Raw genomic sequence first — 13,983 nt, 5'->3', positions numbered from 1 at the left:
TCAAATCACAGCTTATGCGGGTCAAAGATGACCTGGGACTCAGGATGGTTGACATTTATAGGATTCCCTGTGAATGCAGAGCAACGTATATCGGCCATATGGGATGCACAGTGCAAACCCGCATCTAGGAGCATAGGAGATGTATCCGTTTGGGTTACCGTCCTAGAGAAATCGATGGTAGCAGAGCATTGCATTTGCAGTGGTCATACGATTGACTTCGACACAAAACTACTGTGCCACGCCAGTGGCTTTTGGGACTGCCTGGTGAAGGAAGCCATTGAAATAAAACTAGAGAAAAAGAATTTTAACAAAGACGAAGATCTCACTCTAAGAAAAAATCTGGACTTCGATTGTAAACAAGATGGGAGAGCGGAAACCTGATTGGATGAGAACTAACCAGTCAAGAGGGATGGATGATGGGTATATACCACTAGACTAGATGTGACTAGGCATCATTCCTGATGAAGATAGCAGACTGTGTCATTGAAACATAAGGTAAAATCGATACCTGTACCCAGCTGGAAATCAGAGAAGAAGATATTCATAAGTTATAGTTTCGGTAACTTGTGGATGCTCATTCCTTGAGTATGGTCATTGATGTGATGGGCAGGTTTTAGGGTATTAAAGGAGTTGAATGATAATTAAGCTTCCATCTACCACTGCTGTGGCAAACTTTCCATCTGATGCTTCTGTATTCTTGGGCAGCTGTCCTCTCTATCTATAAATCCACCATTTCCGTGGCATTAGCCAACTTGTCCATCAGAACGCAGGCATTTTCATCCAGTCTCATGGCAAACAAGAACCCCAGCAGATTCCTGTGGTACAGCATTGGCCATAGACTTGCAGTCAGAGAAGCAACTCTGCTGTCATATTCTGCCTCCTAAGCTCTAAGGGAGTTTTGGATCCTGTTTGCTGAAACAGCTTTCCTGAACACTCTGTACCAGACTACTGTGTGGGATGAATTCAAAAGTTCATGTATACCACTGCTGTTGCTTTGTCTTCATAATCTTCTTGGTAGCTTCCTCAAAAAGAAAGTCAGTTGGATTTGAGGCAGGATTTCACACATACAAAATCATGTTGAGTCTCTCAGATAGGCTCTTGCATTTCTAAGTGAATCTCATCCTTCAGTTTTTTTTTCCCCCACAGTAGTTGCCCTACTACTGGAATAAAGCTCCTTTCCTTGGATTTCCCTACTTCCCTTCTGGAATATGGGAAAAACATAATTTAGCCTCAGCATTATGGTTGAACTCGTGCCCCCCTCCCCCACCCTGGCATTGGAATCTCTACTTTCTGCTTTTAAAACCTTCCCAGAATGCCTTTAACAAATTCCACTCTATCTGGCCTCTCGCATTAAGACATCACGAGTCAATACTGGGGAAGTTCACGTTGCCTGTTACTACATCTCTGCTACTTTAATATCCTGCTGCTACTTGTTTATGCATTTTTTTCTTCCGAATTCTGCTAACAATTTGGAGTCCTATGGTACAATTCCATTAGAATGATTTGTTCCTTTCTTATTTCTAAGTTTTATCTTTATAGTGTCATTTGCCAATCCCTCCAGGATTTCCTCCTGATTTACTCCTGTAATCAAAACAACTAATTTCACATCGTGCGTCAGTGATAATAGCTGATTCTGTAATGCCCTCCCTCGTCAAGCAGTGCTACAGGAACTCTGCATTTGAACCCCATCCCTACGTCACTGCTGAAAAAATGTACTCAAAACACTGAGCTGCCATTCTCTCAGCCGTGTTTCCTGCCACAATATCATAATCCCCCATTCTCAGTTCTCCTACCTGCGGTAGAGTAAATGCAGTTAAACTACCGGCTTTCTTGTGCTCCATCACTTATTTCTGGATGCTCTGCTGACCCTCCTGTAACACTGTCACTTCACATTTAAAAAAAAACTTAAAACTTGATACTACAAAAATGATACTCAAGATGCATTGTCAGTTTACATCAACAGATAATCCAGATTAAATCCAACAGGTTGAGCAGCATTTTGGTGGGTGGGCAACTTGAGGGATTGTCAAAGTTTTGATAATTCCTCGTCCCCACTCTGATAGGGACTAGTGCAGCAGGACGATGGTAAGTATATGGAGCATAGAGGGAGTGGTCTGACGGAGGCCAGAGGTGATTGGCATCCTGATCATGAAGAATGACTGGCAGATGTAGGATGATGGGTCAGTTGGCAAACAGGTAGGTGGCTGATAGGTGGAGGCAAGCAAAACAAAAGGACAATAGAACCAGGAGAGGGGATGGAAAGTTGAAGGTGCAGATGGCTGCTGGAGTGTGATAAGCAGGAATACAAAGGCTATTTGTGCTGCAAAGGAAGATGATAATGGAAAACATTAGGAGAGGGATGATAGCAGATGCAAGCTGGAATAAACATGGGAGAACTGGTGTGTGAAACGTGTGGATAATAGGTGGATGGAACTGGGAGGGAAAAGGGGACAAAAAGGGTCATGTCCTTGACCTGGAGTTTGGGGAAAAAGAAACGAAAATAGGGAGACTGGAGGAGGTGAGGTAAGAGAGAGATGGGGTGGTGGTGTGGTAGAACCAGAGGTGGGGGATTAGCTGAAATGAGACACATCAGTGTTCATATCGTTAACTACCCAGGCAGAATATAAGATATTGTTCCTCTAGTTTGTATTGGGCCTCACTTTGGTGGTGAAGGCCAGAGATGAGCAGATTGGTGTGAAAATGGGAAGGGGAATTCAATTAGCACACAGCTAGGAGCTCGGGATGGCTATTGTGGGCAGAGCGTAGGCACTCTGTGAATTGGTTGCCCAGTCTGCACTTTGTCCTGCTGATGCAAGAGGAGAGCACGTTGAGAGCACTGAATGCACTAGACAAAGTTAGAAGAGGTACACATCCCTTTTTACCCATTTCACCACTTCCCCTCTTTTTACACTGCTTACCTCCCATCTCCACTCTTAGTCCTGATGCTGGGTTTCACTCTAAAACTTCAGTAATTCCTCCCCTGCCCTATAGATGCTGCTTGGCCTGTTAAATTCCATTAGCAGGTTGTTGCTGTAGGTCCAGCATCTATAGTCACTTGTGTCGCTGTTGTCAGTCTAGATATTTGGTATCTGTGAGAAAATGTGAGGTTCTGCTGCGATGGACTTTGGTAACATAATGTATATCTTCTTACCAATTTCAAATAGTGTAAGTCACTAACTTATTGAAATGTATGCTGAGTGTGTTTTTTGTCAACAGTTTAAACAAAATATACAGAATATATAAAACATTTTCACTTTGAAAGTAAATGTTTCATGGCATTAATGGTATAGTGCTCACTTTAAACAGGAAAACCATCAACGAGTCAACATTTTCTTTGATTACGCCAAAAAAACTAAGAACACTGCCTGGTCCTACTTCCTACCGATGTTAAATCGACAGGACCTATTTACTGTTCATATGGTGAGTAAGAAGAATTATACCATTTCTGTGGAGAAGTTGCTCCCAAATATTAGATTAGAGAACTTGTGAGTTGATCTTTTTTTCCTTGTTCATAGTTTTGCATTGCTGAAGTTATTTTATCTCCAGTATAGGAAGGCTTTGTGTTAGATAAACTTCTTGCATGACTCCAGTGTACCCACTTGTATGACTTGAATAATCAACACAAACTGTATGGGCTTGATCTTCTTGAAAATTCTTTTATGTTTGATGTTTGTGCAGTGTTGTGCAGATCAGTTTGGAAAACCCAGCAGGTCTCCCAAAACAGCTTATCCTAGTTTGAAGTTAGTAATTGGAAACCCATCTTCACCTGCAGTTTCTATATCTTCTACTGTGGACAGACATGAGAAATGCTTGGATGTTTTTTAAATAAATTATTGGCTTGAAACATGTCAAATTGAGTCATTAGACAAGCCAGGCAAATTAACTTGGTGCACCTTGGCAATTAATTTTTAGCCGGTTTTCCAGAAGCCAATCTTTCCTAAGAAAGTGGAAACAGAATTAGTAAACGATCCAGTCAATGAATGCAAAATGATTCCCACAGGAGGAGGATGAATCCAGCTGCTCCACCAGTAATAAATTTGTAAATCTATAAATCAAACAAAACATAAATGAAATCTCTTCAGTTTTATCAACTGCACTGTAAATGATTAAAAATAACAGGTGATGTTCAGTACTTCGGCAACAGATGAATTCAATCTGTAGTACAGAATGAAAGCAGAACAATGGAGATACCTAGCAAGTTCAGAGAGGACGGGCAAGCCAATTTACACTTGTAATCCATATGTCAAGTTGATCTGTTTACTTTTTCCACAAAAGCTGTCTGTTATTAGAATAAATTTATGAAGGTGACTTACTACAGCAGTCAGTTTGAGGAAATGCTGGATTTGTTATCTGGCTCAGATGTTTAAGTTTGTTCCATTTAAGATAAATTGGGCACAGAAGCTTGTTCTCCTTAATTCTCCCTGGATTGGGGAGCATTCCTTATGAGAATAGGTTGAGTGAACTCGGCCTTTTCTCCTTGGAGCGACGGAGGATGAGAGGTGACCTGATAGGCGTACAAGATAATGAGAGGCATTGATCATGTGGATAGTCAGAGGCTTTTCCCCAGGGCTGAAGTGGCTAGCATGAGAGGGCATAGTTTTAAGGTGTTTGGAAGTAGGTACAGAGGAGATGTCTGGGGTAAGTTTTTTTATGCAGAGAGCGGTGAGTACATAGAATAGGCTGCTGGCAGTGGTGGTGGAGACAGAAACAATAGAGTCTTTTAAGAGACTTCTAGATGGATACATGGAGCTTAGAAAAATAGAGGGCTATGGGTAAGCCTAGGTAGCTCTAAGGTAAGGACATGTTCGGCACAGCTTTGTGGGTCGAAGGGCCTGTATTATGCTGTAGGTTTTCTATGTTTCTAATTATGTGGACTAACCATTGCTCTGAGCAGGAATTTTTAAACAGTCTGAAAACTATGCTGCATTTTAATAAAACTTTATATAAAAGAAAATTTCAACTGCACAGCAACAAAAGTTATGTGTGCGGGAGGATTTCTGTTACTGTGCGACCGCACAGCTTAGAGGGAACAGTGCTTCAGAAATAACCCCCATTCCAGAGATCATTAGCTGTCCAATGATCCTGGTTATCTGGCAGCCATCCCTGGATGTGGCCCTTAACACTTCCCCAATGCTAATGACATTATGGTGGTAATGGTTATGCTACTAAATTTGGTTGCACCATGACATCCAGTTGGTGGTGTAGTGGCATCAGCGCCGGACTTCGGAGTGAAGGCTCCCAAGTTCGAACCCAGCTGGCTCCCCAATCACGCTTTCCATCCATGAGCTAGCAACTCGACCTCGTAAAAAAAGAAATTGCCTGCTACAGAAGCATCAACAGCAAAAAGTTGATGGCCTATGCTCTCTCGTGTGTTTAAAAGACAATTTCCTTCCTTCCTTCCTATGACATCCAGGTTCCTCTAGCTGCTTCACTCTCCATAAATCTGTATACCATTGAAGTCGTAGAAAAGCTACCATAATAGTAACAAATTAAATAATATAAATGAGTTTCATTGAACATTTATTTTTACTGTTTGGTAAATTGAAAGGACATGATTCTGAACTCTGTGATAATTAGGAAAAATCAGGAGGAGAGGAGGCTTCAATACATATAATTATTTTTAAACCATTTGTATAGTGTTGGCTTGAAGAACAAAAAATATTTGGATAAATGATTGGCAGTGTTCTTATGCAAAAGTTAGAGCATCAGCAGCTTCCTGTTTTAAATCATAAAAGCAAGCGCCATTTGCTTGGAGGATTGTTCACATTCTTAAAGATAGAAATTTTATCTTTTTGAAAATCTTGTTTCTGGCATACATTCTGGGAAGCTTGCATTTCCATAAGCCAAATGAGAAGAATTAGGCCATTACGAGGAAATCTGCAGATGCTAGAAATTCAAGCAACACACACAAAAAATGCTGGTGAACACAGCAGGCCAGGCAGCATCTATAGGAAGAGGTACAGTGGACGTTTCGGGCTGGGACCCTTTGTCAGAGCTAACTAAAAGAAGAAGTGTCTCTTCTTTCAGTTAGTCCTGATGAAGAATTAGGCCATTTGGCCTTTTGAATTTGCTCCATCATTACATCATGGCTGATTCATTATCCCGGTCAAACTCATTCTCCTGCCTTCTTCTTGCAACCTTTGACACCCTGATTAATCAAGAACTTGTCATCATCCATCTTAAATATACCCAATGAGCTGTCCTGCACAGCTGTCTGTTGTGGTGCATTTCACAGATTCCCCACACTCTGGGCTAAATATTTTTTTTCCTGATTTCTGTTCTAAATAGATGTCCCTCTATTCTGAGGCTGTGTCTAGACTCCTCCACTATAGGAAACATCTTCTCCATGTCCACTTAGTCTAGGCCTTTCAATATTCGATAGGTTTCAATGAGCTCCCCCATCATTCCTCTAAACTCCAGCCCTGAGTCATCAAACACTCCTCTGCTACCCACTTTCATCCTTGGGACCATTCTCTTGATCCTCCTCTGGATCTTCTTCAATACCAGTTCATCTTTTCTTTGAGAAGTGGCCCAAATCTGCTCTCAATGCCCCAAGTGCGGTCTGACCAATGCCTTATAAAGTCTCAGCATTGCATCCTTACTAATGTATACTAGTCCTCTTGAGCTGAGTGCTAACATTGTATTTGCCTTTCTTACCACTGACTCAACCTGTAGGTTAATCTTTAGGGAATCCTGCACAAGACTTCCTTTGCACATCAGATTTTTGGAATTTTCTCCCCATTTAGAAAATAGTCTTTGCCCTTATTCCTTCTATCAAAGCGCATGACTATGCACTTTCCTGCACCATATTCCATTTGCCACTTCTTTGCCCATTCTCTGTTTAAGTCCTTCTGCAGACTCCCTGCCTCCTTAGCACTACCTGCCCTTCCACTTATCTTTGTATCATCTGCAAACTTGGCCACAAGGCTATCATTCATTCATCAAAATCATTGATGTATGCAAACTTGGCTCGTTAACTACTCTGCTAACCCCCACATGACTCTGCAGTGATAAGGAGACGTTTCATAAAGAATAGGTGTCTAGGATCATTATGATTTGTGGTTCAACCAAACAGGAATGTCATTGTGTTCCGATTATTAAAGAAACCTCAATTTGAGTGAATGCTTTGTAAATGCTGCCCATATATAATTAACGGTTGGCAAGAAATAACAGGTCGTACTCCGCATAAAATTATAAAGAAGTATATTTACTAATTTCAACTTTATCAAACAGTTACTAGGAAAAATAAAATAAAAACGGGCCTATTACATTTAAACCAGTCCAATGTGCATGTAACCATTGAAACTCATCTCTTCCAAAACTGGGTATTCAGGGGTGTATCTCTTAATCACACGCTGGACCCACAGTCTGCGTGAAAGCACCCACCACATTTTCAAACTTCCCTTGAAGACCATCTCGAGCAAACTGGCTCTCTTTCAGGAGTATTGCCTTTCCTCCTTTGAGCCGTTCATTTGCATTTCTTGCAACAGGGACTCTCCTTCCAACAGCATTCTGCTGCATCTTAACTTTCTATCCCACTTCGCTGCTCCCACCAACAGACCCCAAACCAGACTGCTGTCTGTCACAAAACTCTCTTTGCCCGCTCTCTCTAGAACTTTCTCCAGATCCCACCATCCTGATTGGCTGACACAACATTCCTAAGTTGAACAGTAGGTCTTCTTATCTTCAGCCAAAACCAAAATATTCAGCCAGCAGAACATGCTGCTTTTACTGCAAAAATGAAATACCTACAGCATAGCAGTCGAAATCTTCACCAGGGCATTACACATATAACGTGAAAAGAAACGGTCCCAGCATAGACCCTTGTGGAATACCACTGGTCACCAGCAGCCAACCAGGCAAGGCCTTCTTTATTCCCACTCTTTGCTTCCTGCCTGTCAGCCGGTCTTCTATCCACGCTAGTATCTTTACTGTAATACCATGGGCTCTTATCCTTTTAAGCAGTGTCATTTACAGCACCTTGTCAAAAGCATTCTGAAAACCCAGGTAAACAATCTTCTTTGACTCTCCTTTGTAAATCCTGCCATTATTTCCTCAAAGAATTCCAACAGATTTGTCAGACAAGATGTCCCCTCAAGGAAATCATGCTGACCTTGGCCTATTTTGTCTTGTGCCTCCAAGTACCCCAGAACTTCATCCTTTAATAATAGACTCCACTGTCTTTTCAATTACTGAAGTCAGGCTAACACCCTATAATTTCCTTTCTTCTGCCTCCTTCCCTTCTTAAAGAGTAGAGTGAATTTGCCATTTTCCAGTCCTTCCGAACCATTCAGGAATCTAGTGATTCGTGAAGGATCATTACTAATATCTTCACAATCTCTTCAGCTGCCTCTTTCTGAACCCTGAGGTGGAGTTCATCTGGTCCAGGTAACTTATCCACCTTCAGACTTTTCAGCTTCCCAAGCACATACTCCAACTATGCACATTTCCTCCTCCTGACACTCTCGAACTTCTGGCATTCTGCTAGTGTCTCCCACTATGAAGACTGATACAAAATACTTAAGTTCATCTGTTTTTTCTTTTACCCCATTATTACCCCTGCAGCATCATGATATCCACTCTCATCTCTTTTTAACTCTAGACTATATATCTGAAGAAACAGTTTGTAATCTCTTTTATGATAATGGCTAATTTACCTTAATATTTCATCTTTCCTCTCTTGATTTTTTTTTGTTTCGTAAATACTTCACAATCTTCTACCTTCCCACTAATTTCTGCTACATTAAATGCCCGCTCCTTTGCTGTTGTGCAATCCTCGACTTCCCTTGTCAGCCACAGTTGCCTCATCCTCCCTTTAGAATACTTCATCTTTGGGATGCATCTCTCCTGCGCCTTCTGAATTGCTCACAGAAACTCCAGCCATTGCTGTTCTGCTGTCATCCCTGATAGCGTCCTCTTCCAATCAACTTTGGCCACCTCCTCTCTCATGCTTCTGTAATTCCCTTGACTCCACTGTAATACTGATACGTTTTACTTTATCTTCTCCCTCTCAAATTGCAGGGTGAAATCGATCATGCAATGATCACTGTCTCCCAAGAGTTCCTTTATCTTAAGCTCCCTAATCAGAATCAGATTTATTATCACAGGTATGTGACGTGAAATTTGTTAATTTAGTAGCAGCAGTTCAATGCAATACATAATCTAGCAGAGAGAGGAAAAAATTATAAATAAAATAAAACCTAATAATAAATAAACAAGTAAATTCAATTTACGTAATTGATAGATTTTTTTTTAAATGTGCAAAAACTGAAATAATGTATGTTTAAAAAAGTGAGGTAGTGTCCAAAGCTTCAGTGCCCATTTAGGAATCAGATGGCAGAGGGGAAGAAGCTGTTCCTGAATCGCTGAGTGTGTGCCTTCAGGCTTCTGTATCTCCTACGTGATGGTAACCATGAGAAAAGGGCATGCCCTGGGTCATTACACAACACCCAATCCAGAATTGTCATTTCCCCTAGTGGGCTCAACCATATGCTGCTCTGAAAAAGCCATCTCATGGGAATTCTACAAATTCCCTCTCTTGGGATCCAGCACCAATCTGATTTTTCCAAATGTACTGCATATTGAAATCCCCTTGACCATCGCAACATTGCCCATTTTCATGTCTTTTCTATCTTGAGTTGCAATTAATAGCCCACATCCTGGCTACTGTTTGGAGGGCTGTACATAACTTCCATCAGGCTTTTTTTTACCCTGGCTGTTTCTTAACTCTGCCAATAAGGATTCTACATTTTCTGATGCTATGTCATCTCCTTCTGAGGATTTGATTTAATTTTTCTTAAGCAATGGAGCCTCCTCACCCACTTCTGCCTACCTGCCTATCCTTTTGATACAATATGTAACCTTGGATGCTAAGCTCTCAGTTATGATCTTCTTTCAGCCATGACCCAGCGATACCTACATCATACCTACCAATCTCTAACTGCGCTACAAGATCATAGAAGTTATTCCGTACACTGCGTGCATTCAGGTATAATGCCATCAGTCGCTTATTCGTTACCCTTTTTGATTTTTGGCTCTACCTTAACTCATCCCACTGATTTCAGTTTTGCCCTATCACCTGCCTGTCCTTCCTCACAGTCTCACAACACACTGCATCTAGTTGTATACCAACTGCCCCATTCTCTACCCTATCACTCTGGTTCCCATCCCCCTGCCTAATTAGTTCAAACCCTCCCCAACAGCTCCAGGAAACATACCCACAAGGATATTGGTGCCCCTTAGGTTCAAGTGTAACTTGTCCTTTTTGTACAGGTCATATCTTTCCTAGAAGAGATTATAGGGATCCAGGAGTCTAAAACCCTGCCCTGTGCACCAATTCCTCAGCCCTGTATTCATCTACCAAATCATTCTGTTCTTACCCTCACTGGCTCATTCCACAGGCTCAATCCAGAGATGACTACCTGGAGGTCATACTTTTCAGCTTTCTACCTAATTCCCTATGTTCTTTCTTCAGGATTTTTTCCCTTTCCCTACTTGTGTTGTTGGTACCAATATGTGCCACGGCTTCTGGCTGTTCATCCTCTCTCTTTTAGAATGCTGTGGATCTGATCCTGGCCCTGGTTCCTTGTTGGCAACGTGACATTTGGGTGTATCTTTCATGTCCACAGAATCTGTGGTCTGCCCCTCTAGTTATGGAATCTATAGTCATAGTCATACTTTATTAATCCTGGGGGAAATTGGTTTTCCTTACAGTTGCTCCGTAAATAATAAATAGTAGTAGAACCATAAATAGTTAAATAGTAATATGTAAATTATGCCAGTAAAATATGAAATAAGACCAGGACCAGCCTATTGGCTCAGGATGTCTGACCCTCCAAGGGAGGAGTTGTAAAGTTTGATGGCCACAGGCAGGAATGACTTCCTATGACGCTCTGTGCTGCATCTCGGTGGAATGAGTCTCTGGCTGAATGTACTCCTGTGCCCAACCAGTACATTATGTAGTGGATGGGAGACATTGTCCATGATGGCATGCAACTTGGACAGCATCCTCTTTTCAGACACCACCATCAGAGAGTCCAGTTCCATCCCCACAACATCACTGGCCTTACGAATGAGTTTGTTGATTCTGTTGGTGTCTGCCACCCTCAGCCTGCTGCCCCAGCACACAACAGCAAACATGATCGCACTGGCCACCACAGACTCGTAGAACATCCTCAGCATTGTCCGGCAGACGTTAAAGGACTTCAGTCTCCTCAGGAAATAGAGACGGCTCTGACCCTTCTTGTAGACAGCCTCAGTGTTCTTTGACCAGTCCAGTTTATTGTCAATTCGTATCCCCAGGTACTTGTAATCCTCCACCATGTCCACACTGACCCCCTGGATGGAAACAGGGGTCACCGGTACCTTAGCTCTCCTCAGGTCTACCGCCAGCTCCTTAGTCTTTTTCACATTAAGCTGCAGATAATTCTGCTCACACCATGTGACGAAGTTTCCTACCATAGCCCTGTACTCAACCTCCTCTCCCTTGCTGACGCATCCAACTATGGCAGAGTCATCCGAAAACTTCTGAAGATGACAAGACTCTGTGCAGTAGTTGAAGTCCGAGGTGTAAATGGTGAAGAGAAAGGGAGACAAGACAGTCCCCTGTGGAGCCCCAGTGCTGCTGATCACTGCTGATCTCTCTGTCGGACACACAGTGTTGCAAGCGCATGTACTGTGGTCCGATTCAGGTAATCAAGAATCCATGATACCAGGGAAGCATCCACCTGCATCACTGTGAGCTTCTCCCCCAGCAGAGCAGGGTGGATGATGTTGAACGCACTGGAGAAGTCAAAAAACATGACCCTCACAGTGCTCGCTGGCTTGTCCAGGTGGGCGTAGACACGGTTCAGCAGGAAAACGATGGCATCCTCAACTCTTAGTCGGGGCTGGTAGGAGAACTGGAGGGGATCTAAGTGTGGCCTGACCATAGGCCGGAGCAGCTCCAGAACAAGTCTCTCCAGGGTCTTCATGACGTGGGAGGTCAATGCCACCGGTCTGTAGTCATTGAAGCCGCTGGGGCGTGGCATCTTCGGCACAGGGACGAGGCAGGATGTCTTCCACGGTACAGGAACCCTCCGGAGCCTCAGGCTCAAGTTGAATACATGGCGAAGTACTCCACATAGCTGAGGGGCAGAGGCTTTGAGCACCCTGGTACTGACACCATCCGGTCCTGCAGCCTTGCTTGGGTTGAGACGTTTCAGCTGTCTTCTCAACTGTAGAGCTGTGAAGCCCACCGTGTCACTACTGCTCTTCTGAGCCACAGAGACACTCTCGGTGATAGAGATCAGGTCGCTGCAGCTTCCCCTGGAAGAACATTACCACCCTCCTCCCCCCCCAAAAAAAACAACAGAATCCAAAGCAGTATAATTATTGAGGAGAATGGCTACTTGGGTACTTTGAACTGGCTGCCTGTTCCTTTTCCCTCTCCTGATAGTCACCCAGGTACCTGCCTCCTGCAACTTAGGAGTGACTACCTCCCTGTCGCTCTTATCTAACACCTTCTCATTTTCCCATATGAGCTGTACCTTCAGTTCATTAAAAGGGTATCTACTGAGCAACAGCACGGCGCACTTCATGTCGATGTAGATATCAGAGAGACTGAAGTTCCCATATCTCACACAAGGAACGTACCTCTAACCCTGGACTTATTCTTGGCATACTAGCTATGTCCTAACAGAAAAAATAAACTTATTAGAAATTTAGTTGGAACATCTTCCTGTGCTTGTCCAAGCTTATTCTTCCCTAAGCTTGTTGAGCCAGAGCCTGACCCCTCTAATACAGATCTCTCCCACAATGGCCGCTCCACTTACACCTCACTTCTTTTTATTGGCCCCTTTCGAGTGCATTATGACTATAGCACACTGAAAAGTCTCGAAAACACCCAAACTCTCGTTAAACCTTGCGCTGCATCACCAACAAATGATCTCTCGTGCTGATTGCAGCTCACTGTTCCCTTCCTTTCAGTTCTGTCCATTTATTTCCCTGATTTACCTTTTCTTTTTCTTTGGTCAGCTCACATGTAATTTCTCTCATCATTCCTAGGATTTTATGTTTGATAGCAAGATGTAGCTCCTTGTTAAGTAGGGCATTACTTAAAGTAATATTGGTATTTCATTAAGTGTACGTCGGAAGCAGATTCTTTTGCTTGTTTTAAAGAAGGTATTCAACAGCCATTTTTTTGGTGTCGAGAAGTGGCGTTAACCCATTTTTCAACATCTGCAACAAATTGTCAGAAAATACCTGCACAAAACACATTTAGTTTCAAGTTTAGTAGAAAGAATTTGCAGAAAAGCAAGTTTACATTGTATTCATCGTTTCGGATCAACTTCTGGAAATGACTTTGTGCTTTTAAATTTCTTCTTGCTTTCATTAGTAGCCTTTTGCTCTGCTATAGTTGTAGGAAATTATCAATATAATTATGATATTAGTTGTATTAGCCTGTCTACATAAAAATAATGTCATTTTGAGTAAATAGACAAGTTAGCTTATCTGTTGCCAGTGCAAATTTTGACACTGCCATTTTGTGGTCTTGTTGATTGTTTTTAAAATGTGTTTTCAGTTGCTAAGTTGGTATAGATTTTCAGAGATTCCAAATGTAGTTAGAGAAGTTTTGCATTTTGTGTCCACAGGCAGCAAGAATCATAGCAAAGTTGGCTGCTTGGGGCCGTGAATTGATGGAAGGAAGTGATCTGAACTATTATTTCAACTGGATTAAAACTCAGTTGAGTTCCCAGGTAACTTTCCTTTAAACTTGCACAACTTAAGTTGAACAATTAAGCTTCATTTTAGCATTTTAATGTCTTTGATGCTAGCAGTAGATAGTCTCATGAGTACATTTACACTGAAGGATATCTTAGTGGGCTGAATGACAATACTGTTTCCATTTTTGCAAGATATTACCGATGCAGTTGGTGAATGGAATAGCATAAGTCAACTGCTATTGATGGTATACAGTCAGTATGCTTGACCCTTTCAAAATCT

General features: G+C 42.2%; 1 protein-coding gene across 3 annotated transcripts in view; it reads left to right on the top strand.

Annotated features, from left to right (window-relative positions):
* Positions 1 to 13,983, top strand: part of atp6v1h (ATPase H+ transporting V1 subunit H) — a 98,648-nt gene that overhangs the window by 23,848 nt on the left and 60,817 nt on the right. For all 3 annotated transcript variants that reach the window (XR_010019857.1, XM_063063600.1, XM_063063610.1), the window contains exons 5-6: positions 3,307 to 3,420; positions 13,632 to 13,736. Coding sequence is in view for 2 of the 3 variants with exons in the window: in XM_063063600.1 (XP_062919670.1) it covers positions 3,307 to 3,420; positions 13,632 to 13,736 (219 nt within the window). In the remaining variant the exon portion in view is untranslated. The remainder of the gene's footprint in view (positions 1 to 3,306; positions 3,421 to 13,631; positions 13,737 to 13,983) is intronic.

Source organism: Mobula hypostoma, chromosome 1 (assembly GCF_963921235.1).
Source record: "Mobula hypostoma chromosome 1, sMobHyp1.1, whole genome shotgun sequence".
Taxonomy (NCBI): domain Eukaryota; kingdom Metazoa; phylum Chordata; class Chondrichthyes; order Myliobatiformes; family Myliobatidae; genus Mobula; species Mobula hypostoma.
The sequence above is the reverse complement of the archived record's forward strand: the minus strand, read 5'-3'. Positions and strand labels throughout refer to the sequence as shown.